The sequence below is a fragment of the Ostrinia nubilalis genome, chromosome 29 (assembly GCF_963855985.1).
Source record: "Ostrinia nubilalis chromosome 29, ilOstNubi1.1, whole genome shotgun sequence".
NCBI classification, from domain to species: Eukaryota; Metazoa; Arthropoda; class Insecta; order Lepidoptera; family Crambidae; genus Ostrinia; species Ostrinia nubilalis.
Genome location: NC_087116.1, coordinates 3,591,602 through 3,616,818, shown reverse-complemented (window position 1 = coordinate 3,616,818; position 25,217 = coordinate 3,591,602). Strand labels below are relative to the sequence as shown.

The 25,217-nt window shown below is 40.7% G+C and overlaps 4 protein-coding genes across 5 annotated transcripts in view; 2 read left to right on the top strand and 2 right to left on the bottom strand.

Annotated features, from left to right (window-relative positions):
- LOC135085639 (proteoglycan 4-like) overlaps window positions 1–2,018 on the top strand; it is a 75,955-nt gene extending 73,937 nt beyond the window's left edge. For both annotated transcript variants that reach the window (XM_063980412.1, XM_063980413.1), the window contains 4 exons: window positions 235–300; window positions 737–865; window positions 1,245–1,310; window positions 1,637–2,018. In XM_063980412.1, the coding sequence (XP_063836482.1) occupies window positions 235–300; window positions 737–865; window positions 1,245–1,310; window positions 1,637–1,734 (359 nt within the window). In that variant the 3' untranslated portion in view covers window positions 1,735–2,018. The remainder of the gene's footprint in view (window positions 1–234; window positions 301–736; window positions 866–1,244; window positions 1,311–1,636) is intronic.
- A 2,341-nt stretch (window positions 2,019–4,359) lies between these two features.
- LOC135085688 (arginine-hydroxylase NDUFAF5, mitochondrial) lies at window positions 4,360–15,104 on the bottom strand. The gene is made up of 6 exons (XM_063980495.1): window positions 14,688–15,104; window positions 14,230–14,381; window positions 13,461–13,568; window positions 12,667–12,812; window positions 7,314–7,497; window positions 4,360–6,589 (listed from the first exon to the last, which is right to left on the bottom strand). The coding sequence occupies exons 1-6, from the start codon at window positions 14,992–14,994 to the stop codon at window positions 6,392–6,394; spliced, it is 1,095 nt and encodes a 364-aa protein (XP_063836565.1). The 5' UTR covers window positions 14,995–15,104; the 3' UTR covers window positions 4,360–6,391.
- Window positions 15,105–17,999: 2,895 nt separating this feature from the next.
- Window positions 18,000–19,874, top strand: LOC135085778 (zinc finger protein 25-like). Its single transcript, XM_063980577.1, has 2 exons — window positions 18,000–19,278; window positions 19,581–19,874. Exon 1 carries the CDS (start codon window positions 18,246–18,248, stop codon window positions 19,227–19,229), a length of 984 nt encoding a protein of 327 aa, XP_063836647.1. The 5' UTR covers window positions 18,000–18,245; the 3' UTR covers window positions 19,230–19,278; window positions 19,581–19,874.
- Window positions 19,875–22,937: 3,063 nt separating this feature from the next.
- LOC135085723 (uncharacterized protein PF3D7_1120000-like) lies at window positions 22,938–24,836 on the bottom strand. Its single transcript, XM_063980522.1, has 3 exons — window positions 24,753–24,836; window positions 23,494–23,713; window positions 22,938–23,093 (listed from the first exon to the last, which is right to left on the bottom strand). The coding sequence occupies exons 1-3, from the start codon at window positions 24,767–24,769 to the stop codon at window positions 22,977–22,979; spliced, it is 354 nt and encodes a 117-aa protein (XP_063836592.1). The 5' UTR covers window positions 24,770–24,836; the 3' UTR covers window positions 22,938–22,976.
- Window positions 24,837–25,217: the final 381 nt, after the last annotated feature.

Genomic DNA, 25,217 nt, shown 5'->3' with positions numbered 1-25,217 from the left:
TGGAAAAATGCATCAGAAAGTAAAAATAATTGCGTCCGAATTTCAAATCAATTTTGTAAGGGAAATTTTGTAATGTATTTTTAACTTTGGCTAGCTGGCACTGACTCCAAAAATAACAATCATTGTGAGAATATTCTCGCTGTAAAGTTAATGATTCTTCTCTACATTTTCTTCAATCCATCCTCAAAGTAGAAACTGCTACCTTAATAATTTTATTCCATAATTTCATTCCAGGGTCACAAATGCATCCACATGAAATGAGTAAACCACTCCCTCCGCCTCCCAGAGAAGTTGTGGAAGGTAATCCATAGAATCGTCAATATTATCTTTCTTAGGTCTACATTTTTTAAGTCGATCGACACTGATGTCCCTTACAAACTTTTTATAGTTTGAATTTAGCACCATTAACATAGGTCCCAATAAAGTACCCTGATACACACCCATACGTAACGGAACTCCAAGGGAATCAGTTCGATCAATTTTACTTTTTGCAACCTGTCTGTAGGGCCTTAGGTTATTACAATTTTCCTGGATCTTGAGACAATTAATGCGATTATTTACTTCTTACTTCATGTTTTTTTCGTGGACAACGCAATCGAAAGCTCTCGATAAATCACAAAATACGTCCCCATCCTTATCTATTTACTCCCAAAGCACTTTCATTCGAGTTCTTCCTTTGGTTTACTGTTTTTCAAGTAAGTAGGAATAGTTTGTTATAGTAAAATTATTTCTCCAGAACCAGTTTATGAAGAATATGACGAAGAACCGTATTACAACGAAGAATGGACGCCACCCGACCCAGAGCCTGCAAGGTTTGAGAGACCAGCGCCACCCAACCCAGAACCTCCTAGATTTGAGAGACCAAGTAAGTCTAATAAATTTTCAAGTTACTAGATAAGAAGAAGAAACTCCTTATAATTTGTGCTTAGGTACTTAAGGACGTAGCACATTTATCAACCCGGAAAGGGATCGTAACCGTATCAACTCGAGGCGGTCAGTATCCTTTGTATGAAACTTCAACTTCAACGCATTTTTCGCACCGTAACGTAAACGCCTCGCCTCGCAATTGACAGCGCGCGAAAAGCGGTGACAGCTCGCGAAAGGCGATACGGTGTTGATCCCCTTCCGAGTTGATATGTCTGCTATGACCTTTACTCGTAGGTCTAGCATAATTTTACATAATATTATTTACATTAATTTATGAAAATTGTTGTAGTTTTAAAACACAATTTAATCTATTTCAGCAACACACTTCGCTCCTCCAGTCACATCACGTCCTAAGCCGCTACCACACAGGCCACCAGTACAAGGTATAGTATAGTAATTCACATGTTGAGCTATGTACAACTCTATCAAGTTAACTGCGCACCTGGCATGACGTGACGTCACACCGACGCTCTGTTACAAAAGCGAGGTGTTAGATACGAAAAAGATTAGCGCAATTAAGAAACTCACATTGAATAAACTTTTTCAAATAGATACGTATCTACAGAGAGCCTAGTGAGAGCGTTTTATGTAAACTCACACTCAGCCCACAGTCTCAATATGAACCAACAACAAAACAAAATACTCACTTTGTTTTTAGTTAATAGAAGTAACCTACCTAAGTAAATTAATCATAAACTCTCATTTCCAGAAGAAATATACGAGGAGTACCCTGAAGAACCTGTTTATAATTCTGACGAAGAATGGACGTACGAACCTCTGGAGAAATACAACATATACTCCAGTTAGACTTAATTCTAGTTTAATTTAGGATGCCTGTATGGAAACGTCTTTGTTTCAATGGTACTGAGAACCATTCATAGTTAATTTTAAGTAAAACCCGCAGGCTACCGACTTCATAGATCGTTTCATCCACGAAGACGCGCCCCACCATTCTTCCGCGAATGTTTGAGTGTTATCGGTACACGCTTAATCATCCATGAGTGTACACACACACTACAATAATGACGCTCGGATTGCTCGGATCAAACTCCCCGCACACCGCGCTTCCCTCGACCGAAAATAAAATTGGTGGAGCGCACAGATATGGATAGATGCAGCTTGTCAAAAAATTTGTATGAAGACGAGCGTGCCACTTTTTTAACGTCATTAGTGTCATTTTAGCGAATTTTAGTGATTGCCGCAACATAAAAATAATCGTATCATCGTACTGCAATAGCAAAGTCATCGAATGATATCGTGTGACTCGATTCGACAGTTAATTAATTCCGATAAAACTGATATTTTGTTGGGTTGATTAAAATAATTTTGTAGTGGTAAACGTCATTCTATATTATTTATTTTCAAATAACATTTTTATTGTGCTTAATGTATATCAAAGTAATGATCGATAGTCCATTGCGTTAAATAGTACTACTAGTAATTCATACCTACCTAATTTCATAGTTTTAAATATCCTAGTACCTGACCTAGTTTTATAAAATAAAGACTACTCAAGCTTATAGCCAATATATACTATAATACGTTTTCTTTCATAAAGCTAAGTCAGGTACCTAGTTTTGAAGATATTTCTAAACGACAAAATCCAGTGCCGTCGTATACATAGACGTATACCTACTGCGATCACTGACCTTGATTTATTTGTTTCTTGTGCTGTCAATTATAATTCTCAATCCGTAAATAATTTCTTCTTTCTATCTACCGTGTTCGTACTACTGTTCTCGTAAAATCATCGTAACCGATTATTGTAATCGGATTACATGAACATCACTCGACCATGTATGTCCATTTGGACATATCGGAATGGCACGCTTTGACGAGCAACTTGCTGTATCTACTCTAATCCATATCTGTGGTGGAGCGCGTCTTTTTTTTTAAGGGACGCGCGCTGGTAGCTTGAATAGCTTTTCCTGCTTCACCGGGCAGAGTGGCGAGTACAGAAATACTCTAGCCGTTTGGCGATCGTCGGTCCGTCTTTCCCTTCTGTCCCTTCGCGTCGCTTGACGATCGGGCCGTAATGAGCGCATAAGGCGCCCGATCAGTGGCGAACCCAACTAGAGGGTTGCCCACCGCGGTGTTGGACCAAAGTCCAGCCTACGGCGGGCTCACTCTACTGGGCCCGATGGAGGGAACTACGGACGCGGCCTGAGGACGCCACGGTAGGCTCGGACCTCGGCTCAGGCCGTGTCCGGGGGACGGATTGAGGAGAACCGGCCCGGTACATGTCTGTACCGTCCGAAATGGAAGGCAGGGCCTCGTACTCGCCGGCGAGTACGGTGAAACGAGCTACTGTGTTGTGGAGTAGTTGGCGTGCTTAAGGCAGTGATGTCTGTGTTCAGAAATTCGGTAAGAGGATCGTCCGGGTCGTCTAGGACACGCCTAGGTCGTCGGTATTGGGCAGCGACATCTTTCTGGGGTGTATACGTGGCGTCGCTAACGATAAGAGGGTTCTTGTGGTTGATCGCTTTATCAAAGTAGGTAGCGGCGAGAGGCTTCTTTCATAAAGTGATCAATCGATGGGATCTCAAAATCTCTATGGAGATTCGTGTTACGCACGAACCACGGGACATCCGCAGGTCGGTGTAAGAATTTGTTTGGAGGGTCTGGAATTTCTTGAGGACCGTGCAGGAAGTGTGAGCAAATACCTACCGGACTGGTGTAAGTCAACTCTGGACAGGCGCTGCTACTTCTCAGCACTGGCCCCTTTATTGTCCCGAAGCAGTGGTGGGGTTAATACTTATCGGCCAACTGAAAGTCTGTGGTCTGCGGCAAATATTTTAGTCATTGAATTTCAATCTTAAGTCTAGGAAATAGATTCAGGATCTCTTTCACGATCTCCGAGTAAAGTTCTAAGTACTTACTTATGAGTAGTACTTCCTGATTGATTCATCCACAAGGTATCAGGAAGGCGCTGGACACAGGCCGCTACAAACCGGGCAACATGGGAAGCATTGGGGGAGGCCTATGTTCAGCAGTGGACGTCCTGTGGCTGAAATGATGATGATGACTAAAGCCTGGTCCGTGAGCACGTAGAATCCCGTCCAATGACCCCAAGCTGCCCATCCTTGTCGCTCGCACGTAATTATGTTGCTGTCGCGCTCGCACACTCACTGCGGGCGCGCGTCGCACAGTCGCGACAGCAATATAATTACGCGCGAGCGATAAGGATGGGTAGCTTGGGGTCATTGGACGGGATTCTACGTGCTCACGGACCAGGCTTTACCTGATTAAGCAACGAGTAGCCTACTTGACACTTTACTTGGAGGTGGCGAGCCCTACGAGGTCTTTCTCAGAACTGTGTACATATTATATTATAAAAATAATAGTGTAAGGGAATGTAAGCTTGACTTAGCGGAGGCATTTTCTGTGCCCCCAGATAGCAATGAAGGTAAAAAAAATAAAACATAATTAAAAAAAAAGAAGCAGTCTGTTTAATTAACATAGGAAGATCTTTTATAATTTCTAAGTTTTGAGAAACTTAAATGGAATTAATGAAAAGGCTATCGTATTTACCCTCACCAGAGAGCCTACTGTGAGTGTTCATCAAACGCGCTCACTAGTGAGCGCGTCAAAAAATGACATTAAATGTATGACGGATTGTACAGCGCCCCTAGCGGGAAACGTTCAAAAACTAAAATTTTCATACATTTTTTAAACGCGTTCACTAGTGAGGACATTTGATGTAAACTCACACTCAGCCTACAGGATGGCGCCACTGTATAGTAAGGTTCTCTCACTCGCAGCAGTGTTGCCAACTGTCTACACTAAAATAAATGGGAAAGATTTATTGTTTGTTTATTAGTATTGAATTGACTCCGAAAGTACTGAATCGACTTGAAAAATTCTTTCACTATTAGAATCCTACATTATTTCTGACGAACATAGGCGGTACGAAGTTCGCCGGGACAGTTAGAAAAGTATAAAAACGATAGCACTTACTGTGATGCTCTGTCTCTCTCATTTCGTGTGCTATGGCGGGTGTTTTGCTTTGTATAAAAGTATTTTTAAAATAATAAACGCTGTATTTACGAAATTCCGAGTTTCTCTGAAATAAACCTTATTGGATCGTACGGAATTAAAGACAAATGCCAAAGATTAAAAATAAAAGCTTTAAAACAAAAAACCTTTTTATTATTTACAATAAATAAATCTCATTCTATTATTACTAACAACTAACAACAACATGTATGGTACACTATTATAATATCGTCAGCTCATCGACCTAATACAAAATGATTTCGACCTTAATGTCTGGAGTATAAGGATCAACATCAATTGACGACAATATTCATCTTTAGTAGGTTGTGCTGTCGCGGTATACCTACGTCAGATGGTGGGAACAGTTTTGAAACTGACACCGAAGACATATGGTTAAAAATCTGTTGGATAAATTCGTCACAGTCGTGACTAATTTACTAAAGATATTCGTCATAAATGTGACCAATTTACTACAGAAATACGTCATAGCCATGTGACCAATTTACTGGAGATATTCGTCAAAATTGTGTGACCAATCTACTGGATATTTTTGTCATAGAGGGAGGGATGAGCGATACACTTGAGAAATTCGTCTTAACAGTGTGACGAATGTACAGAAATTCGTCACAAGTGTGACCAGTTTACTTCATGTCCTCATCGGTGAGCATTAATTTCTTGGTGTCCTGGATTTTCTCATCCATCTTATGCAGCTCTTTAAGAAACATCTCTACTGTACCTCTCTTTTACATTAAAGTAAGACAATATGGGTTAAAATTCATCAGATAGATTCGCCACAGTGGTGTGTTTAAGCAATTTACTGAAGAAACTCGTCATAACTGCGTGACCAATTCCTGCATAATTGTCATGTTTATGTGACCAATATTCTGTAGAAATCTGACAACTGAAATCTGACTGAAAGGATATCTCTCTCTACTGTGCATCTCTCTTACACTAATGACATTATAGGTAAAAATTAATCAGGTAAATTCACCACAGTGGTGTGAGTGTAAGCAATTTACTGTAAAAACTCGTCATAACTACGTGACCAATTCACTGCATAAATTGTCATGTATAGATATGTGACCAATATTCTGTAGAAATCTGACATAGATGTGTGACTAATCTTCCGTATAAATTCGTCACAAATGTGACCAATTTAATTCATATCCTCATCAGTGAGTGGTACTTTCTTGGTGTCCTGGATGATTTCGTCTATCCTGTGGAGATCTTTAAGAGACATCTCTCCTGTACCTCTCTTTTACATTAAAGAAAGACAATATGAGTTAAAGTTCTTTAAGTAAATTCGCCACAGTTGTGTAAGTGTAAGCAATTCACTGAAGAAACTCGTCATAACTACGTGACCAATTCACTGCATAAATTGTCATGTTTATGTAACCAATATTCTGTAGAAATCTGACATAGATGTGTGACTAATCTTCCGCAGAAATTCGTCACAAAAGTGACCAATTTACTTCATATCCTCATCAGAGAGTGGTATTTTCTTGGTGTCCTGAATGATTTCGTCTATCCTATGGAGATCTTTAAGAGACATCTCTCCTGTGCCTCTCTCCATCGGTCTAGGCTGTGACGGGTCTGGTTTCCAGCCTAGGAAGTTGATTATTTGGAACGTGGCTGGAACGCCGCGGGTTTTGCGCTCCGGAATTTCCTGGAATAAATTAAAGGCATATTTATAAGGTAATTTATAAAATTATTTATATTAGTCTTCGTCAAATAGTTCCGTGACACCTAAAGTGGCCAAAAAGTTGCTGTCTATAATGCATGTTGTTCACCTTTAATACTGTTGCAATTAACAAATTAACTCCCGTATTCACAAACATTACTATGAGGTCTCCCAGTGCGCGTGGACGCACAGGGTGACACACGAACCAATCACAGAGCTCTATTCAACGCTGTGCGTTCGATTTGCTGCTTCACTTATGCAAGCATCGTTTGTGAATACGGGCGTAAGTGACGTTTTTGTGTTTCTTGTCAATGCTGCAATGTAACCTTGTTAGTGATCAAATAAATAAATAAACAAAACCTTATTCAATTGTAACAAAGACGTGTTGCGAACTTTTTGGCTACTTTCGGTGTCACGAACTGCTAGGAATCGAACTTGCGACTTCTAGATCTAAAACAGGCGAACATTATGGACAGTCAAAATTAAATGATGATGATCCTACTAATATTATAAATGCGAAAGTTTGGATGTCTGGATGGATGTTTGTTACTCTTTCACGCAAAAACTACTGAACGGATTTTGATGAAACTTTGCAGTATTATAGTTTATAACCCAGAATAACAATATAGGCTTTATGACGATCTGTGACAAACTAAATTTCACGCGGGTGAAGCCGCGAGCAAAAGCTAGTGATAACATAAATACTCACTTTCCCATACATTTCTTCGTAAATCGCAGCGGCGGCGAATTGCACGTCGCGCGACAAACGCAGCGGGCGATTAAACGCCGCGTTCGACTCGCCCATAGTTCGGATGTCGTTCATGACGTGCCAGGCTGATGGGTACCATATGGTTATGGAGTCTACGTCGACTGTTTGGAGGGTGAAGCCGCTTCTATAATGGAAGATAGAAGTCATTTATTTTATTGGGAAAATCATCACTTTCCGTCAGGTTTTTTTTTATCCACAACGAGGAAGCTCTTGGCCTGTATCTCACCTGATGGTAAGTGACGATCAGGCCGAAGGTGGAAGCGAGCTTCACCCGGAATCCTCAACCACGGAGGAACTGGCTATCTTACCTCTAACTGCCGGAACACAACAATGCTGTTAACATTGTCGAACGCACAACGTTGAATAGAGCTCTGTGATTGGTTCGTGTGTCACCCTGTACGTCCACGCGCACTGTGAGACCTCATAGTAATGTTTGTGAATACGTTAGTTAGTCTCCACTGCAGGAGCACGACTCTCTTATTTACCAGATGCAAATTAAACAAAATGCAACTCAATTAAAATAAATTTACCTACCTACTGTTAACTTTCCCCCGGGACAAACTTGCCCTTCACTGGTTGGGTTATTGGCGGTCAAGCTGTAGATTCTGACTACACAGGAACTGCAGCGGTGGGAACGAGAGGTGGGAATAGTCCCGTACATACTGTTTTTCTTAATATGGAAGAGCGGTGCTTCCTAGCACAAGCAACATCTGTTGCTTAACAGGAAGCTCCAACAAGTTATAACTGAACTAGGCTAAGTTAAAGAAATAAACTAATTTGAATTTGAAATTTGGTTTAAAATATTTTAATTGATTTGTTCATTTGGCTCACCCATCGCCCCTACCGTATCACAAGTCTACGTTAGCGCAGCTTCTTGCTAAGGATATTATATATTATATATTAGGGCGTCTTAGCTAGCTCAGTCTGACACCCCGCTGTTTAGTATTAAGTCCCAGTTCGCTTTCTGCGATGAGGGATGTGTACCTATCCAGGATGCCTACAGGGATATTCGACCAAGGAAACGCACAATCAATAACACAATGGCACTTTATAATTCAGGTTCCACAATAGTTTACTTATTCTGGTTTCACTGACTCTAAATTACTATTATTTGAATAATGAACAAGTAATTCCACAATTGCAAATCTATTACGACAAGAGGGATAGCGACGCGCCCGGTTCGCGTCCCGAGACTAGTTTACGTATCCGCGAGAGGGGCGGCGCCCTGTGCGAGGTTTAGCGAGTGTTAGTTTGGATACTTATAACTAGGGGGGTAGGACGTGGTTCAATAGCTCGAGCCAGAGACCAAAGTCCTCTGATGAGTATGATACCACTGGGAAAGGGCGTCGGACCTACGTGGCGAGGGGGTATGAAGTTCAGGAAGGGTGGCAGCGGGATTGCTACCGCAGGTCGGGAATGAGTATCACATGCACTACTCGGTAAGGACGAGAACCGATAGGCTATCAACGATAGAACGTCTCGAATCGACAATTAGATCACCTGACCGAGTTAACGAGGTATCGAATCAAGCCAGAGTCGAACAGTTAGAGTTAGTGGGAACAATGTGGATAGCTATTCGCTAGGGACTCTGTGCAATGCAGCCGAGGGAACGATAGACGCGCGCGCGAACGTCTGACTGTTGCAATGGCTCCCGAGCGAATGCTTTTGGTGCATCTCTGTGTCTTCAAAATCGGTTTCTGACTCACTGTTTTCGGCGGATTTACTGGCGGACTGGACTGGTTGACGGGATTGCTTGGTTCTGAGTACTTCTGTGAGGTTCTGTCTCAGTTCTTGTACGGTTCTGTTCTCCGTTTTTATGTTTCTTCTTTTGCACTCGTTCTCAAGTTCTGTCTTCTTGAGTTTGTATATCCAAGATGTCGGTTCTGACATGTGTGATTACCAATTTGGTGCGAAGTTTTGCTTTCCTTTTGGTCTTTCGCTTGTGTCTAGCGATCTGGTGTTCCCTGTAGGTTCCGTGGGTTATTTAGTTGGGCGCCATTGCAACGGGGCGTCTTAGCTAGCTCAGTCTGACACCCCGCTGTTTAGTACTAAGTCCCAGTTCGCTTTCTGCGATGAGGGATGTGTACCTATCCAGGATGCCTACAGGGATATTCGACCAAGGAAACGCACAATCAATAACACAATGGCACTCTATAATTCAGGTTCCACAATAGTTTACTTATTCTAGTTTCACTGACTCTAAATTACTATTATTTGAATAATGAACAAGTTATTCCACAATTGCAAATCTATTACGACAAGAGGGATAGCGACGCGCCCGGTTCGCGTCCCGAGACTAGTTTACGTATCCGCGAGAGGGGCGGCGCCCTGTGCGAGGTTTAGCGAGTGTTAGTTTGGATACTTATAACTAGGGGGGTAGGACGTGGTTCAATAGCTCGAGCCAGAGACCAAAGTCCTCTGATGAGTATGATACCACTGGGAAAGGGCGTCGGACCTACGTGGCGAGGGGGTATGAAGTTCAGGAAGGGTGGCAGCGGGATTGCTACCGCAGGTCGGGAATGAGTATCACATGCACTACTCGGTAAGGACGAGAACCGATAGGCTATCAACGATAGAACGTCTCGAATCGACAATTAGATCACCTGACCGAGTTAACGAGGTATCGAATCAAGCCAGAGTCGAACAGTTAGGGTTAGTGGGAACAGTGTGGGTAGCAATTCGCTAGGGACTCTGTGCAATGCAACCGAGGGAACGATAGACGCGCGCGCGAACGTCTGGCTGTTGCAATGGCTCCCGAGCGAATGCTAGGCGCCCGCGGTCGCCGCCGTCTCATATATTAGCTCGGTCCGTGCGGCGTGCGGCCGCGCAGCCGTAGGGTTGTCAAAATCTCCGTGCTCGGTGCTAGGGCTGTCGATGCGTCGCGGGGCGCGTCACAAGTATACACTCACGCATTGAGCAGCCTTATTTGTTATTCTGAGAGTTGATCATCAAATTTTTGTAAATCATCACCATCGTCAATCATCAAAGAGAGAAAAAATAATAATTATAAGATTATACGAGACTAGCGACCACCCGCGACTTGGTACGCGTGTATACCGTTTTAGATACTTCTACAGTGTCTACATTCAATAGTATTGTGGCGACATCTAGCGACGCGCCACTGAAGACTAGTGGTAGTCGTCACCCAACAGATGGCGCTGACATAAAATCTGCATCGCGGTGTCAGTTTACTGCCCGACTGGTATTAGAAAACCGATAGTATACAACAGGACCTTGGTCCCGAGCACAAGCACTGGGATGGAAGCAATTCCATCTTAAATCAAATCAAATCAAATTTCTTTATTTGCGTAATTCCAAGCACATAAGTGGTCTTACATAGATTTGGTAGGTTTCACTGAAATTTGCTCGAACTAGGAAGCGTGCAAATATTAAAAGAGTAACTAGTAGACTTTATATTGAACAAAAAAATACCAACAACTTAGCTTTTTTTTGTGGTTGCTCATCAAATCTCACACTACTGTTGAATTTATTAGATGTCCACAATCAAACACACTCAAGCATTGAGCACCCCCCTATGTCCCCTATTGCACTCACTCATTTAGCGCGCGTCCCCATTACACACACTCATTTAGCAGCCCCCTATATATGTCCCTCAGTAAAATACTTATGCATTGAGAAGCCCTACTAATTCCCGGATCCTGGTGAACGGTGATACGTGCGGGAACACGCCCCCCAAGCGCTCCGTCTCAGCTCCATATCGATACTTCTACCACAGAATAATAATAAGTACTACGTACAGAAGTTTTACTTCGCGAATGTGAGGCCTTGTCGAATAGTATCCTGTAGGTGGGCCATCGTGCATGTTTTGTTTTCGATGTAAACTCGCGGAGATGAACAGGCCTGCTTCTACAGTGTCTAAATGCAATAGTATTGTGGCGACATCTATCGACGCGCCACTGCACACTAGTGGTAGTCGTCACCCAACAGATGGCGCTGACAAAAAATCTGCATCGCGGTTTCAGTTCACTGCCCTAACTGGTATTAGAAAACCGATAGTATACAACTGGACTATGGGACTGTTATTCTGAGAGTTGATCATCAAATTTTTGAAAGAAAGAAAGAGAGAAAAAATATTAATAATATAAGATTATACGGAACTAGCGGCCACCCGCGACTTGGTACGCGTGGATTCCGTTTTAGCCCCTCAGGGGTGGAGTTTCGTAAAATCCTTTTGCAAAATCCCGTCTTAGTGAGTACCTAAGTTCTAAAAGGAACCCTCATGCAAAATTTGAGGCTCCTAGCACTTGTAGTTTCTGAGATTTCGTGATGAGTGAGTCAGTCAATCAGTGACCTTTCGCTTTTATAAACATAGATCACAAGTCTATGTAAGCACAGCTTGTCGCTAAGGATATTATGTATACACTCACGCATTGAGCAGCCCCCCAATGTCCCGGATCCTGGTGAACGGAGACACGTTCGGGAACACGCCCCCCTAACGCTCCGTCTCAGCTCCATATCGATACTTCTCAGTGTCTAAATTCTATTAGTATTGTGGCGACATCTATCGACTAGCGGTAGTCGTCACCCAACAGATGGCGCTGACACAAAACCTGCATCGCGGTTTCAGTTCACTGCCCTAACTGATATTAGAAACTGGACTATGGTCCCGAGCACAAGCAATTCCATCTTAGCTTAGTGAGCACCTAAGTTCTAAAAGGAACCCCCATGCAAAATTTGAGGCTCCTAGCACTTGTAGTTTCTGTGATTTCGTGATGAGTGAGTCCGTCAATCAGTGACCTTAGCTTTTATAGATATAGATTACCCGCTTATGTGGGAAAAAGGTAAATGAAACTTACGGGAACACGCCCCCCAGGCGCTCCGTCTCTGCTCCATATCGATACTTCTCAGTGTCTACATTCAATAGTATTGTGGCGACATCTATCGACGCGCCACTGCAGACTAGTGGTAGTCGTCACCCAACAGATGGCGCTGATACAAGCGCCTGCAAAATCTGCATCGCGGTGTCAGAGTTTCCTGCCCTGACTGGTCTTGCAAAACCGATAGTATACAACTGGACCTTGGTCCCGAGCACAAGCACTGGGGTGGAAGCAATTTCATCTTAGCTACTTTATGTGGTTGATCATCAAATCCCTCACTACTACACGCAATGGGCAGGCCCCCTACATCCCCTATTAAACACACTCATCCAATAATATAAAAGCGAAAGGTCACTGACTGACTCACTCATCACGAAATCTCGGAAAGTAGTGAGCCGCTTGTCCCGTATAAAGTCTACAAGCACAGCTTCTTGCTAAGGATATTAATCACTCACGCATTGAGGAGCCCCCCAATGTCCCGGATCCTGGTGAACGGTGATATGTGCGGAAACACGCCCCCCAAGCGCTCCGTCTCGGCCAGCTGTAACGCTTGGCGGAGTTCCATTAGAGTGTCTCCGCCGAATACTGTGGCCATGAACACCTTTGGAGAAAAGAAGGTTTCATCATCATTTCAGACAAGACATTCACAGCTGAACACGGGTCTCCTTTAATTATTTTTAGAGCGCTTTCACATTTAGGCGACTTTAGCAGCGCGACAAACGCGCAACAGGCGCTGCCGATAATTTCTAATTTCATACTACACTTACAACATCGGATGCGTGCCTTCACATTATAAAAACGCCGCTGCCGCGCTGCTGTCGCGATTCTCACGCCCTAATGTGAAAGCGGCCTTAGATTGACTTGAATGCAGCCTGCACTTGAATAAATAAAAAAATACTCCAAAAAAGTGCACTAAAAGTAGAAAAGTTTTAGCCATTTTTTCTTATTTTACAATCCTTAAATTCTGAACAACAACTTTTGAAACATTATTTTGTCCTAATTATTTTTTGTATTTGTATTATTTTGTCCTAATTATTTTGAAAGTCCTATATTAAACTAAATTTATTAAATATTTCAAATTAATTTCCAGTATCACCAATAATAATATACCTATGTATACAAAAGTGCTAAATAAAAGAAAATTATTAAAAGTTCTCAATGGGTCTACATGTACAGTGCGCTCATGCGCGGCCCCTAAACAAGATAAGTATTAAAGTTATCTATTTTATAATAATATTAATTAACTTACCCCATCAGGTTTCAGGCATTTCATGACCTTGTCAAAGCATCCAGGCAGGTCGTTCACCCAGTGTAAAACCAGCGACGACACAAATAAATCTATGCTGTTGTCTGGAAACTGAAATAGCAATAAATAAAAATATTTAGACATGTGTAGGTATTCAACAGAAAGAAAAACTTTTTGGTGCCTGAAACAAACCTTATTATTGTTTTAATAAAAGACTATACTAAAGCCTGGTCTCCGAGTACGTAGAATTTTGTCCAATGACCCCAAGCTACCCATCCTTATCGCTCGCGCGTAATTATATTGCTGTCACGACTGTGCGACGGGCGCCCGCAGTGAGTGTGCGAGCGCGACAGCAACATAATTACGCGCGAGCGATAGGGATGGGTAGCTTGGGGTCATTAGACAAAATTCTATGTGCTCGGCGACCAGACTATAGCTGTCTACTTTTTCTGGGAATAGATCATCATTTTCAGCGTTTGTCAGTCCATTGCTGGGTTTAAGCCTTTCACATTGCGTGGAACTATACTGCATCAAGGCCTATTCCCATTTCACAATATTTATTCAGCAAGAAAGAACTAAAAAAATATTTATTTTTAAATCAAATATGCAAGGTGGCTCTATTGTTGAATAAATACTGTTAGTATACAGTGTGTGTCGTAAATAGTGGTCCAAAGCAAAGGGGTTGATACACTGTACACTGAAGTACCACATACCAGTATTTACATTGCTTTGGACCACTATTTACACCACACGCTGTATTTAAAGCACTTACATCAATGTTCTCTTCGTCCATAACAATCTTCTCGAACTGGACTCCGTCACCAACGATTGCTTTGTCTAAGTGAGTCTGTGATGTGTCGCACAGCGTGACCTTCTCCACGCTGTTTGGGAGAAAATGGCGGGAGACATACGCACGACTTGCCCCTGGAATAATATTGAATAAAAACTTTAACAATAGAGACCTTTATGGAGCAAAACTTATAAGCAGCTAAACTAATGTATAAAAAACACATGCAATCGTGCTTTTATTTGATTTTTTTTTTAATGTACTGTTTAGGATTGTGTAGGATGTCCAAATAAGTATCATTATGGTTGTTTTAATAGATGATCTAGTTTTGAAAATTTAACACACTTCACTAGGCCTTTATGAGATCCAAATCTAGGAACACTAGCTTGAAATTCAGGACTGCAGATGAGTAGGTCATTGTAATAGTAATTAATGTTGTTTACCGAGTTCCACAGCGTTTTTAAACGTCCTTTTTATATCAAAAACCCTGTCGGCAGTCCTCCATCCTACTTCTTCTCTAATATGCTCTACCTGGTGATAATCGTCTCTTTGGGCCGACCGTTCCCTCTGCAGCATCTTGGCCTTCCTATCAAATATATTCATAGTCCTATACACTGAGCTAGCGGTCTTAACTTTCGTTGTTTTGTGTCGCACGAAAACTGCGCCATTGTAGAAAAGATTTGCGTCGATTACTGAAGGTTTGCGGAGGCAAAACCTCAAACAGCGGTGCAGCGAATTAGAGTTAAGCATTTTTTAGGTCTTGAGTGACTATTATTAGAAATACATAGCTATTTTTATGTTTAAAACGTAAATAAATATTTGAGGAATTTGAGGTTATGTTTTGAAACAGTTGACAGCTGACTTTGACACAGTTTTTTTTTATTTAACCTTCAAATGATCTATGCAAATCCCGGAACAAAAATAAATTATGTTCCATGGTGTAAATACAAAAATTTAATGCAACAGATATGATAACGACTTTTCCAAGACAATAAAAAGTCGTGCTCAGTTTCTGAACATAATACTAAAATGCCAAATGCAAATCAGATTTTTTGACATTTGTGAAAGAACAACAAAATCGGCAACCAAAACGGGATATTTTAAATCAATTAAATATTTTAAGTGCCAACGTAGTAATTACTGATCGTGAACAACAATCAATATACATATTTATCTTAAATTCTATAAAGTAAGTATGTTTTACGTAACTTTATGTGTATAACCTCTATTCGAAGATTTTTATTTATCACTTCTGAACTTGCATTCCATTAATGATAAGTAATTATTTTCAGATGTGGCCAATATTAATGCAGTTCCTTCGGTCGAACGCGCCATACATTACCTTACCAATAGCAGCCGTAGTCGGCGTCATAGGATATAATCTAGAAAGCCTTCTATCAGATAGATATACTCCTTTTAATAGTAAGTATTTGCACTTAAGAAACTGCTGCTTAATAAGTTCAATCTATACTAATATTATAATTGCGATAGTAACTCTGTCTGTCTGTCACGCTTTCACGCCTAAACCACTGAAGCGATATTGATGAAATTTGGCATAGAGATAGTTTGAGTCTCGGGAAAGGACATAGGATAGTTTTTATCCCGGTTTTTGAAACAGGGACGCGCGCGATAAGGTTTTTCTGTGACAGACAAAATTCCACGCGGGCGAAGCCGCGGGCGAAAAGCTAGTAAGCTTATAATTGATTTCTTAAGCTTTGTGTTGTAATGGCACAAGCCAAAAAATGTTACCTATAATTTTTTAACAGAAATTCAATATTTTGTAATGTGTTTTATGGCTATCCCTGAGCAATATTAACCTTGTCTGTAAAGAAACTGCACTTTTCACTTAACTATTTTACACATTGAAATAAACTTTTTCAGAGGCTGTTCAAGACCAGAGAGTGGACAGACAAGTAGAAGATGAAGTTCTAAATGATCCCACTAAAGTAGAGAAGCTGAAATACAAAGAAAATGTGTTTGGGAAGAATGTCGCACCATCTTTGCAGAACAAATAGTCAAAAAAATATTTAGATAGTATTTATTTTTAATTCATAATAGCATTTAAAATAAACACTTTATAGTCTTGTCTGGTCTGGGTATGCTAGTTTTAAAGTTATGAAGTTACTTTTAAATCAATGTTTTATTTTCAAAATCATATTTCATAAGTGCCTTGTACCTTTGAAACTACTTCAAATAATGATTAAAGTGCAGCTTTAATTATTAATCTTTTGTTTAAAGGCAATTTTAAATAACATTTATCATTGTTTTTAGTTGATCAAACTAGTTTTAGTGAAAGTGATATTTGTAAATATTTAAATGAAGCATTAAACGCCATTGTTGTTATAATTAATTATCATATTTTATTAAAACGCTATTTTTATAATCAATTTTTGGCTGCTGGCTTAGTGAGCGCAAAAAAATCTGTCCAAGGTTTGATTTCTGGACAATTTTAAACCTGGTTAATTAAAAAAGACCTTAGGATTTTAATACAATTTTAATTTCTCCTACACTGAAAGAAATTCATGTGAAGGCAAAAAGGATAAACTTTTTGCATATTATTTACATTTTTTTTTGTTGACTTTTAAAGCCGTGTACACATGTTAGAGAATATCGCTAGTATTTAACAGCTCGGTCACTCGATATTTTTTAGACTGGCAACAATCATCTGTCAACAATTAAAAAGTAGCTTCTGTCATTTATCCGCTATAGTTCCAAAATACAGAACTGTCCTATGCATGACATTGACAGTGAGGCGCCACCGTCAATACCGGATCACTGGTTCCGATTTTTGCCATGTTGGAAACCAGTGATGCCATATCTACCAACTTTTTGGTAGATCTACCACTTTTCACTTCAGTCTACCTATCTACCACCCTAGACCTAAAATCTACCTATTTTTTTAATTTTCACATATCACCACAATGTCGCGTCTATAACCCGACAATAATTAGCCACCCTGTTCTCTTCTTACTACTTAGTCTGTGGCCCAAACGTGTGAAGCCAAGTTTATAAAAAAGTCTGTGGTAATTATTTATTTCTCTGATTTCTCTCTCATCTGTGATGATCCCATTACTTGCTCAGTGATCTGTGTGTCGTTTGGATTTGGATTGTGTGTGTGTGTGTGTGTGTGTGTTAAGCTTGCTATGTTGCGAAATAGAGTGATTTTAATGAATATTTTCTTTGCTCCTCGAAAACTCCGTTTAAACGGTGCTTGCATTAATTAGCGGTTGCGTGGCATGTATTTCTTTTTAATAATGGATTCTGATAGCAGCGAAAGCGAGACACGGAGTTCTAGGTTAGGAACTCGGCCACGAAAACAAAGAAAAAGGCACTATGACCAAAAATATTCAAAATTATGGGAGAAAGATAAGGAATTTGCAGGTTGGCTTCAAGAAAGTACTAAGGGTGAAGGATATTTTTATTGTAAATCATGTAGGTGTGATCTAAAGTGTGCCGGTGGAAGATTTATTTTAAATAAACATGCAAATAGTTTAAAGCATGTAGCATGTGTGAAAGGTGACTTTCTATTCCATGGTTTTATGAATGAATCTTAATTTTTTTTCTAAGTTGAGGTGGTAGATCTACCAATTTTGCATTTTACATTCTACCAACTTCTACCAACAATTGGCACATAATCTACCAATTTTCTAAAATTTGGGTTGGCAACACTGTTGGAAACCATATAGTTGAATGATGGTAGCGCCCCCCTGTCATTGAGTTTGGTGGGACAGTTCAGCGTGGGTCATCTATATGAAAAAACGATTGCGCTTCGCTTCTCTTTTGGAATTTATGGTACTGTAACAAGGCTTGCTTTTGTGTTACCGCGTCGTAATGTTGTAAAATATCCTCGAGAAACACATCAACAATGTGCGATTAACGTTTCTATCGCAACAATAAGCTGTTTACGCGATTTTGGTAGCACAGCATCGCGTTTTATGGATCAATATTGTGGAGAGAGCTATGTGCGTATAGCGTCTTGGTAGCGTCTGTCGGGTGTACAAATGGAGGCGAAATCCGGCGTCGGTATACAAGACCATTGGATGAAAAGTATGATGGAACCGGCTGGCAGCGACAAAGACAATCGTTCGTCAGTAAAACGCGAAAAAATGGCGGAGAGTTACAACGGTGCTGAAACTGTGACTTATGAACTGAAACAACAGCAAAACGAGCCATCGTATAGATGTGATGTGTGCGATTTAGCGTTCGAAGGCATGGAGTATTTGATTTTGCATAAAAAGTTCCACGGTAACGACAAAGATGCGCCGATTATGGAGCCAGAGCCTCCGGCAGCGAAAGAGGGGCCGAAAAAACGTCGCAAATTCAAATGCGACCAGTGCGACGTGAAAGTGAACTCACAGTATCATCTGGACATACATAGAAGTAAGCACGAAGGCGCAGCGTCCAAAAAGTACGTTTGCGAAGTCTGTGACCGCAGTTTTGTGGCTGCACAGTTTCTAAAAAGCCACATGCAGACTCATTCATCAACAAGTACTATAAATTGCGAGATTTGCGGCAAAAACTTCACTGGGCAAGCTTATTTGAAGCTTCATATGCAGCTACACAACGATATAAAGAAGTTCAAATGCTCGAAGTGCGATGAAATGTTCCCAACTAAAAACTGCCTTAAAATACACATGAAAAAGCACACTAAAGTAAAAAATTTCAAATGTGACTACTGTCATAAGCTCTTTGTGTCCAAAATAACGATGGAGAAGCACAGACAGACACACGAGGGCCAGCCGGTCGATTGTCACGTGAAATGCACGCAGTGTGATCGTACGATGCACTCATCGTTGCTCAGAACACACATCTCCCGTGCTCATCCATCAACAATATGTGACGATGTGAAGAGACCGTACAAGTGTTCAACATGCGGTAAGAGTTTCATCGTGAAAATCAACCTGAACCTCCACATAAGAGTATGTCACCCAGATCTCGCTGAACCCGAGGAAGACGAAGAAGACGTTATGACCGACAACTCTTAGTCTACATTATATTCTCATGTATTATTACGGATAGTTATACTTTTTTATGGTAATCATTTCATATTTTATAAACGAAGTATTTTGATTTACCCGTTAGTTTGTTAAGAAAATTAGAGATATAACGTGATGATATTTTTTCTAGAGTCCCTTAATTTTTGTAATATTTAGCTTTCTTTATTTCTTAAGATTTGAATCTATGAAGACAGCAACACAATTATGTGTTTATACGCTATGTAATGAATTTTAACGGTTCTTTTCATAAGATATTAACGCCTAACGTTGAAACTTACAGCAATATGCTTAACACATCACAATTGTCTTCCTGTTGACTGACAGAGATTACCGATACAGCCCGGTTGAGTTAACTGCGAACCTGGCAGCCGTGACGTCACACCGCTCTGGTACGGAAGGGTAGGTGTGAGGGAGAGTCGCATTCCAATGAGGTACGCAGTTAGCTCAGGTTGTAGACGTCTATAGAGACTTATTGTTGCCTTAACTCCATGTTTTCATTGAATTTATAATAAACAACCTATAGCCAATATGTAACGTTTAATTACTAACAAACTCCACAACTGAAGTATTAGACAAATATTGTTGCCTGAACTTGTTTGAATTAAGTTTTAAGAATAAATAATCTTTAGACAACTTCTTACCTTTACTTACTGACCCGTCCCATCCTTGTATCTTTACCAAATTGAAATCATCACTCTTTGAGTAGGCGCACACCGTTGATTTTTCGTCGGCCGATAGTTTAGTCGGGCAGTTGATCAGTATGGGCATGTATGGGAGTGCCCACACTACGCCGATTCGATTTGGCCGATTCTTCATACAATTTGAAATCGGGCACAACTATCGGTCAACTAAAAATCAACGGTGTGCGCCTGGTATCCTTCCGTTTGGCCAAATTACTTTTCGCCAAATTTCACTTCGCAAACAACTTATCGCCAAAGTTTCATTTCCCAAATAAACTTTTAGCAACTGTACTTTTCGCAACTAATTCATTTGGTCAAATTAACATTTGGCCAAATTTTACTTGGCAAATGTTTATATAGCAAATGTTTTATTTTGCCAAATATTATATCCCAAATAATTTGCTTGGTCAAATTGACACTTCACATACTTACGAGTACCCACCGTTACCCACAAATCAAAGCATAAGGCACATGGTCATGGTTTTCACAATAATTTTATGTAAAACAGAGAGATTGCAGAAAATAGTATGGTTGCAAAAAGTAGGTATTGTAGAAAATAGTAGGTTAGGTTAGAACAGTGACCCTTAATGCGCGAAGGCGAGCGAAGCGTGCCGCGGCAGAGCGGCCGCCGAGCGCTAGTTAATTATCTCTATTGTTAATGAATCATTTGGAAATTTCGATAAAAAGAATGAAATATGAAAATTTATTTAGAAAAAAATTTATATTAACTACCCACTAAACAAAATAATAACCACAAGCTAATTTGTATTCCATTCTATGCACCAATCAAATTGTTTTGTAAATAGTTTATCGTGAAATATTTTTGCCAAATGAAACATTTGGCAAAACATACTTTGCCAAACAATAATTTGCTAAACAATAATATGCCAAAAACGACATTTGCGAATTAAAAGTTTGCAATAAGTTGTTTTGCCAAATGAAAATTTGCGAAACGTTGTTTGCGATGTGATAATTTGGGAAACGTTTTTTGGCCAAACATTAGTAATCCTGTGCGCCTACTCTTAAATCAAAAGTAACCAAAAAGTTCGCAACACGTCTTTGTTACAATCGGAAAAGTTGTGAACTTTTTGACCACTTTGGGTTTCACTATTTGACGCTGACTGTACCTACCTCAGTCAAAAGAACTATTTCAGATCCACAGTACACAATCGGTAGGTAGGTATGTGGTAAAACACAATGAAGAATTTCTCAATACTCACTTAAATGTTTTTAAATTACTTTATTAGATGTGCAGTTAAACTAAAGAGCTGGTTAAACTCTAGGGACAGTAATGTAATAGAACACACTTAATTGTACACCACACAAGAAATTAGTAGGTACACAACAAGAAACTGCACATTTTAGGCGGTCTTATCACTTTGAAGCGTTCTCTTCCAGACAACCTATAGGACAGGTTTTTTTAGAATAATCCCGTTAACCCCTCGTGGTAAGCTAAATATGCTTGTGATACGAGTAACCTACCACAAAATGGTCGAGCAGCGGCGGGGATCGAACCCGCGTTCCTCGGCCGTGCCCACCCGAGGATGTTGGGGTACCGATTCAAAGATGATAGTTGATTGATAGTACCTACTTACTCAGTCATGAGCTATGATACTAATCGCACCCCCGCGTATCCATCTGACAAGTCATTTTTTTTCCACAACGAGGAAGCTCTTGGCCTGTATCTCACCTGAATGGTAAGTGACGATCAGGCCGAAGGTGGTAGCGAGCTTCACCCGGAATCCTCAACCACGGAGGAACTGGCTATCCTACCTCTAACTGCCGGAAGACAACAATGCTGTTAACATTGTTGTTATGGCGACAGACTTAAGATAAGATGGTGGTAGCTAGCCAGGCGGACTCAGAACAAGCCCTACCACCAACCAAACCGAACAGAAAAATCTGCCCCCACTGGGAATTGAACCCGAGACCTCTGCGTCTGAAGTAGGTGGTCTTACCACTAGACCACAGAGGCGGTTGATGCGGATGTAAGGAGCCCCCCTTGAAAAATAACCCTACGCCAGTTCGTTCGTTTCAGCCAAATGACGTCCACTGCTGGACAAAGGCCGCCCCTCCTCCCCTATCTTTGGCCAGATACGCCAGTGTATCTAGCCATAAGTAGTGACCGGGGAGAGAGGGAAGTACTTATAGTCGCCTCTCGTCTGGATAGTGTAATGATACAAAGTCCTATTCTACGTCAATAACACCGTCTGTTATCGGCTCAGAACGTCCGGTAAATGAGTGTCTGACAGCAGTTTTATCGCAGCTATTGTAAGCAAATATTAGTTACTATAGGTCTAGCTTTTAATTCAGTATGTGCCTGAGGTATGGGAGCGGCACGGGAGGATGTTTTTGTAACGTCGTGTCGTCGTCAATGTCACTCTTTTATTTACATTAATCGTGTGACATTTAATTAAAACCTCTATATTGGTTTTTCGATATTTTAATCATTCGATATTTTGATCGTTCGATCATTTGTAAATTCGATATTCTGAACGTTCGATATTTTGAGCATTCGATATTTTGATCATTCGATATTTCGATCGTTCGATGAAACGTGTTCGATATTTTGATTTTCGATCATTTGTAATTCGATATGGTGTAGGTAACCCCTTCCCGGGCCTCTCCCATACTTATAGCTTTTGCCCGCGATTTCACCCGAGAAAACGGTCAGGCACAAATTTTGTCGCGCACATCTCCCCTTAAAACCGGGATAAAAAATGTATCCTGTTTTCTTTGGATCCCAAACTAATGCTATCTAATTTCATCTAAATCGATTCAATGATTTAGGTCTGAAAATGCTTCCTACTTAGTGACAACGTGGTAACGACAGAGTTCGTTCATTCGTTTTAGCCAGTGACGTCCACAGCTTGACAAAGGCCTCCCCAAGGATTTCCATAACGACCGCATCCAGGCACCTCCCACGACCCTCACCAAATCGTCGGTCCACCTAGGGGGGTTTGCCTTCACTTAGAATTTTGTTGGGGATCAAAAGATTTTCTCAAGAAAACAACAGTTACTTTCGCATTTTATTCAATAATTATAGAACTTAAAACTACGCGTCTGTCTTCTCAGTAGCTTGCTCGTCGTCCGCTTCCTTAACTTCTTCTTTTTCCTCAACTTCTTCTTCTTTTACTTCTTCCTTCTTCTCTTCAGTTTCCGCTGCTTGTTGCTGTGGAATAATAAATGTGGATTAAAAATCATAACCCTCCTTTTGGTGCAGTCGGGTAAAAAAGCAAAGCTGATTAATTTCGTTGCGGGTCTAATGACAGTTAAACTTTCCCCCGGGACAAGCTTGACATTCACTCGTTGGGTTTTTATTGGCGGTCAAGCTGTAGATCCTGGCTACACAGGAGTAGCAGTGGGATGGGAACGAGAGCTGTATTAAGTAACAATTTAAGACTTGGTTATTTTGTTGACGATTTTTTACTTTAACTTTTAACAGAGACAAATGGGGGATTTGGCCTGCACTGACCAGACGGGTTGGGGAGGCCTGACGTTCGCATATTTTGTGTTCCAAGTTCGTATCGTAAATAATAGATAACTAATAAGTTATCCAAATTTCAACCTACCGACTTCTTGATATCTTCCTCCTTTTTGGTCTGAAGCTCCTTGCTCACTTCCCTAATAAGCGTCAGCTCTTCCGTCTGCCTCGACCCGAGTGGATGGAAGACCGTCACCGGTTCCGTGGTGACGTCATTGACGTTGTCCAGGAATTGTAGGTAGCGTTTCTCGATGACTTTAAACGTTTCTGGATCGGTTTGATCATACACGTAGAAGGGGCGGTGATCCCTGCAATTAAAATTTTAAACAATAATGAAATGAAACCAGGCACTGTTCTGAATAATATTGTTAGGTCATCATCATCATCAATTTCAGCCATAGGACGTCCACTGCTGAACGCAGGCATCCCCCAATGATTTCCACAATGGCCGGTTGGTGGCGACCTGCATCCAGCGCGTTCCCGCTACCTTTATGAGGTCACCTCGTGGGTGGACGTCCTACGCTCTGCGCTTTCCGGTACGAGACCTCCACTCCAGAACCTTGCTGCCCCATCGGCCGTCAGTTCTGCGTACTATGTGCCCTGCCCATTACCACTTCAACTTTCTAATCCATTGGGCTATGTCAGCGACTTTAGTTCGTTTACGGATCTCCTCATTTCTGATTCGATCTCGTAAAGAATACTTATTGTGTGATCACTACAACAGTGCACGCCAAAAATTACAAGGTTCTAACGGGACAATTTATTCAGAAACAAACCGGGTAAAACAGTTATTTATTTTCAGGTACCTACTGATACTTAGGTACCTATTTGGAAGCAGGTGAACTCACAGCAATTGGATAGATTAAATTAGTTACTTATTTTGAAACGGGTTAGGTCTATCTACCTACCTACTTTCAAGACGACTTCTCGTAAAGAACCACCTAGTTTAGGTTTACAACCTAGGCGAATTAAGTAGCTGCGCACCTGGCAGCCGTGACGTCACATTAGTGGTAAGAGACATGGACGTAATATGGGTAAGGACGAAGTGAGCGGTGTTCGGGTGAGTGGAAGAAGAGTCGCATTCCAACGAAGTGCGCAGTTAGCTTGATTCGGATTTTGCTCGTGTCGTGTGGTTTAGGTAAGTAAAGGCATAGAAAAAACTTTACTCTACTAAAGGTAAGTAGGCCGATAAAAAAGCTTTCAATTTACCTTATTAACTAAGTTTAAAAAAAATGTTTTGGCAAGGAACTGACTTAACCAATAGACGTATTAAAGTAATAAGTAGGTATAAAACCATAGGTATGTAATAATAAGTAATTATGAGTAGGTATGTAATGTATGACTTACCAAATAATGTCGGTCATGTTGGAGGTGGAGTAGTGAACACGGTGATGGAAAAAAATAGAATGTTCCCATCAATCTGCATGGTTTACTACGTTGCTTCCACTTTCAGGGGTCGTCAACATTTTTAACGATGGTGACATTTTATAACGACATTTTTCGCTCATTTGGTTAGCGTGAGTTGCTGTAATAGAGAAACCATTTTAACTCTATCCGTGGCTTCGCCACGATAATTTTTATTTTTTACTCTTTTTCCCCTAGGTAGCTTTCAAAATTCTCTTTTCTCCTTATCCTCCTTCTCTCTTTTTTTTGTTAATTTATAACTATGTGTTCTAAAATATTGAAAACTCAAAAAACAAAAAAATAAGTCATTTATTTTTGCAAATAGGCTTTTAAAAAGCTCTACATACTTATTACAAATATTGGTCACATCCACGACCACCACTTAAAGTTTTACTACACACGGCTACT